Source organism: Crocuta crocuta, unplaced genomic scaffold, assembly GCF_008692635.1.
Source record: "Crocuta crocuta isolate KB4526 unplaced genomic scaffold, BGI_CrCroc_1.0 scaffold36, whole genome shotgun sequence".
In the NCBI taxonomy this organism is placed as follows: domain Eukaryota; kingdom Metazoa; phylum Chordata; class Mammalia; order Carnivora; family Hyaenidae; genus Crocuta; species Crocuta crocuta.
The window spans coordinates 7,328,242-7,331,460 of NW_027532203.1; the positions used below are offsets into that span (position 1 = coordinate 7,328,242).

A 3,219-nucleotide genomic window follows, 5' to 3' on the forward strand; every position below is an offset into this window, starting at 1 on the left:
TGCGGCGGGCACCGCAGCCGCATCGCCACACCGCCGTTTCGAGTACAAATACAGCTTCAAGGGGCCGCACCTGGTGCAGAGCGACGGGACAGTGCCCTTCTGGGCCCACGCGGGGAGTAAGCCGGGAAGGAGGGCGGGGGGCCGGGGTCCCCTCCTCGCCTTGCGTCTCCTCCTCTTCACCCTTTCCCCGCTGCACTCCACTGGCGCGGCGGGCCCTTCTCAGCAGCCCCTCCTGCAGGTCGGCTCTGGTCCGCAGGGCTCTCTTCGCCTGCCCCCTAACTCTCCCCCCAACCCCATTCTGCCACCCCTCGTCTCCCTGTCCTCTCTTCTTTGACGTCGTCCGCTCTTTCCGTTCGGTGTGGAGATGTTTTGTTACTTTCCTACGCTTGCAGGCACTCAGACTGTCTTCTGAGCATCACCTTTCACCATGCCACGTCTCGCCGGGACCGTCCTGCGGCCCCACCCCCGGCCATCCCATCCCGAGACCTGCTCGGGCAGCTTCCCCTCCCTCCTTTCCCGCTGGGCCTGGGCCTCCCCTGCTGTCTTTTCTCCGGTGCCAGCAATGGTTAATGCTCCAGGTTGTACCCCGGAGCCACTGACGCCTCCGGGGAGGGCATGTGTTCGTTTTAGAGTAGGTCTTAAGTTTGTTTGGGGTTATTTTGTTTTCTGTTTTTTTGTTTTTTATGTCTGAGGACGTTACGTTATTGGAACACCTTGAATTTGCCTCCTGGTGACTTGGTGCGGTCTTTGATCTTTTCTCTCATACCAGGTAGCAAGAGTCACACTCGTCCCTTTGGTAAAAGGGATATATATGTTTTGGTATGGATTGTTTCTGCACGTGACACTGGAGGATAACACAGATACAGCCTTTTAAAAGTTATTCTTAGCTTTTTTGAAAATTGGAAGTAATCCGTGCTCCGAGTTTTACTCACGCTGGCTGTTTGTCACTGTTAGTAGATAAGAGAGCCTTGCTACACATATGTGAAAGGAAACGTATTTGTACCTTCTGTTGCTGATGTGTCACTGCTGACTAAGGAACCAGCCGTAACACTTGGCATGCTGTGAGCTCTGTCCAGTGACCATCAGACATACACTTTGAACCAAGGGGCAGATGCCTTGATATGGGGTGAGCAGTCTGGCATTTTGAGTTCCATCTTTATGTGTCATTAAACAATTATTTATATAAGGTTTGTATACATCGTTTTAGATTGTCCAGTGCTTGAAATAAAATACCCCACTTCTAGAGAGTAATCACTGAATTGGAAACACGCTTAGTAAGAACCATTTCACTGAAATGAATGTATAATTCAAAGGTATAAAATTTCAGTTTGACTTGATGACCAAGTCATGAAGTATTTGAAGTAGAGTGCAAGTATTTTGTTACTCCACAGGCATTTACTGTGTGCCCGCTCGTCAAGGGTATATTGGTGGGCTTTTGTGATTGAGGTAATATTGTTTTTAGTACATAAAGTTGATGCAGGTGCACCAAACACAGGTTTTTGTTTTTGTTTCAGAACGATGGTAAAGTTTTCGGTAGTGGTGATGAATTTGTTCCCACGTTTTTACTTCCGCATCTCTCCCTTGTTCTGTCTTTTCACACTTAACACCACATCCATCAGCCAGTTAGGACTGTTAATCAATGGCTTCTCAGCCTTTTGGCTAAGATCAAGTGTAGGAATGTTAATCAACTACCCAAACTAGTTACCTTGACTTTCTCTACAGAGTCTATCCCTAACCATACTTGTCTGCTGCAGAAATGTCATAGAGAGTACCTGGGTGATTTAAGTTGATGACTAGACTGAATTCGAAATAAATGGATTCGGGTTTTAGTGATGATTTTTTCTACATCCTGAATCGGGGAGTCCCTGCTGTGAATACTTGCTTTCATGATCACTGTAATTTTTACAGTCTCACTGTCTTCTTAACTCCATTGATCATTTTTTTCCCCTTTTCATTTTACCCGGAGAGCCATTACTTAATGCAATTTTTTCAAATAGAGAAATTTAAGATTTAGTTTAAACATGGCCCATTACATTCATCCCCAAATGAAGACCAAACCGATAGTGTTTCTTTTTTGAACTCTAATGTCCTTTTGTACTGTTAGTACACATCCTGGGTTCGTAAGAGCACAAAAATGATCACAATAATTTGTAACCCTTTGTAGCTCTCAGAGCTCTTTCCCTTCATTCTCTGAGCTGATCGTTTGTAAGCAAGGCAGGTGTTAGCTGCTTCATAGATGAAAAAACTGCTGCTCAGAAAGGTTAAGGTTCTTGGAAAAGGTTACATAGGCAGTGTCAGTAGATCAGAGCACAAACCAAGGCCAAGGTCTTCTGATACTGTGTCCAGTACTCTATCCCTGATCCCTGTCCCACCCATTAAGCATTTGAAAGTCATAGTAACTGATCTTACTAAAGTAGCTCAACTTGTCTTTTTGTCAGTTTCTCCTAACATAAAGACATAATACAGTTATTTCCAAGCATGGATGTCAGAACTGGTTAATATCTAAGAGGGTGTGTTAGAATTGTTTGAACTTAGGCCCAATAGGTACTTTAATAATATCTAGTTCTATAACAGGACTAGCTAACATTTATTGAAATACTTCTATGCCTATGAAGTTGTTAGAGAAATGGAGTAACTTTCCTACAATCAAATAGCTAGTAAGTGGTGGCTGGGACTTGAGCCTAGCTTGGAGATGCAGACCACCATTTTGGGGATCATAATTTTCTTTGTGAATCTGCTGTTGCTAAAAAAAAAAAAAAAAAAAAAAACTGTTCATTGCCTTGAAAATCAGTTGACCCTCTCCCTAGAAGAATGTATATATGCACAGAATTTTGCATATAACTTTTGGGGTGTTTCTGGAAGTGATTGAGCCCAGCCCCTTCATTTTACAGGTGAACATACGGTGAACCCAAGACAGTAAGAGAATTATTTGCTCAGAGTCACACAGCTGAACTGAGACTAGGAATAAGTCTCTTGATTCCTAGTGGTATGTTCCTTTCACACTGTTTGAGCTTCCTAATATTTGTAAACTGGTAAAATACTTCGCAGTTTAAAAAAAATAGCATGGAAGTTTTTGAGGTACTTGAAAAAGAATATTATGGGAATCAAATAGAAGGTTTGCTTTTTAAGCCATAATTTCTCTCCTCCTGCCCCTTGAATTTTTAGTGTATGGTTGCAGCTTTAATTTTTTTTTTTTTTTTTTTTTTTTTTTTTTTTGTG

The 3,219-nt window shown here is 43.0% G+C and overlaps 1 protein-coding gene across 1 annotated transcript in view; it reads left to right on the forward strand.

The window, feature by feature from the left end:
- The window catches only part of LMAN1 (lectin, mannose binding 1), a 33,957-nt gene that overhangs the window by 236 nt on the left and 30,502 nt on the right, over nt 1–3,219 (forward strand). The window contains exon 2 of the mRNA XM_077777599.1: nt 1–116. This exon is cut by the window's left edge and continues 6 nt beyond it. Within this exon, the coding sequence (XP_077633725.1) occupies nt 1–116 (116 nt within the window). The remainder of the gene's footprint in view (nt 117–3,219) is intronic.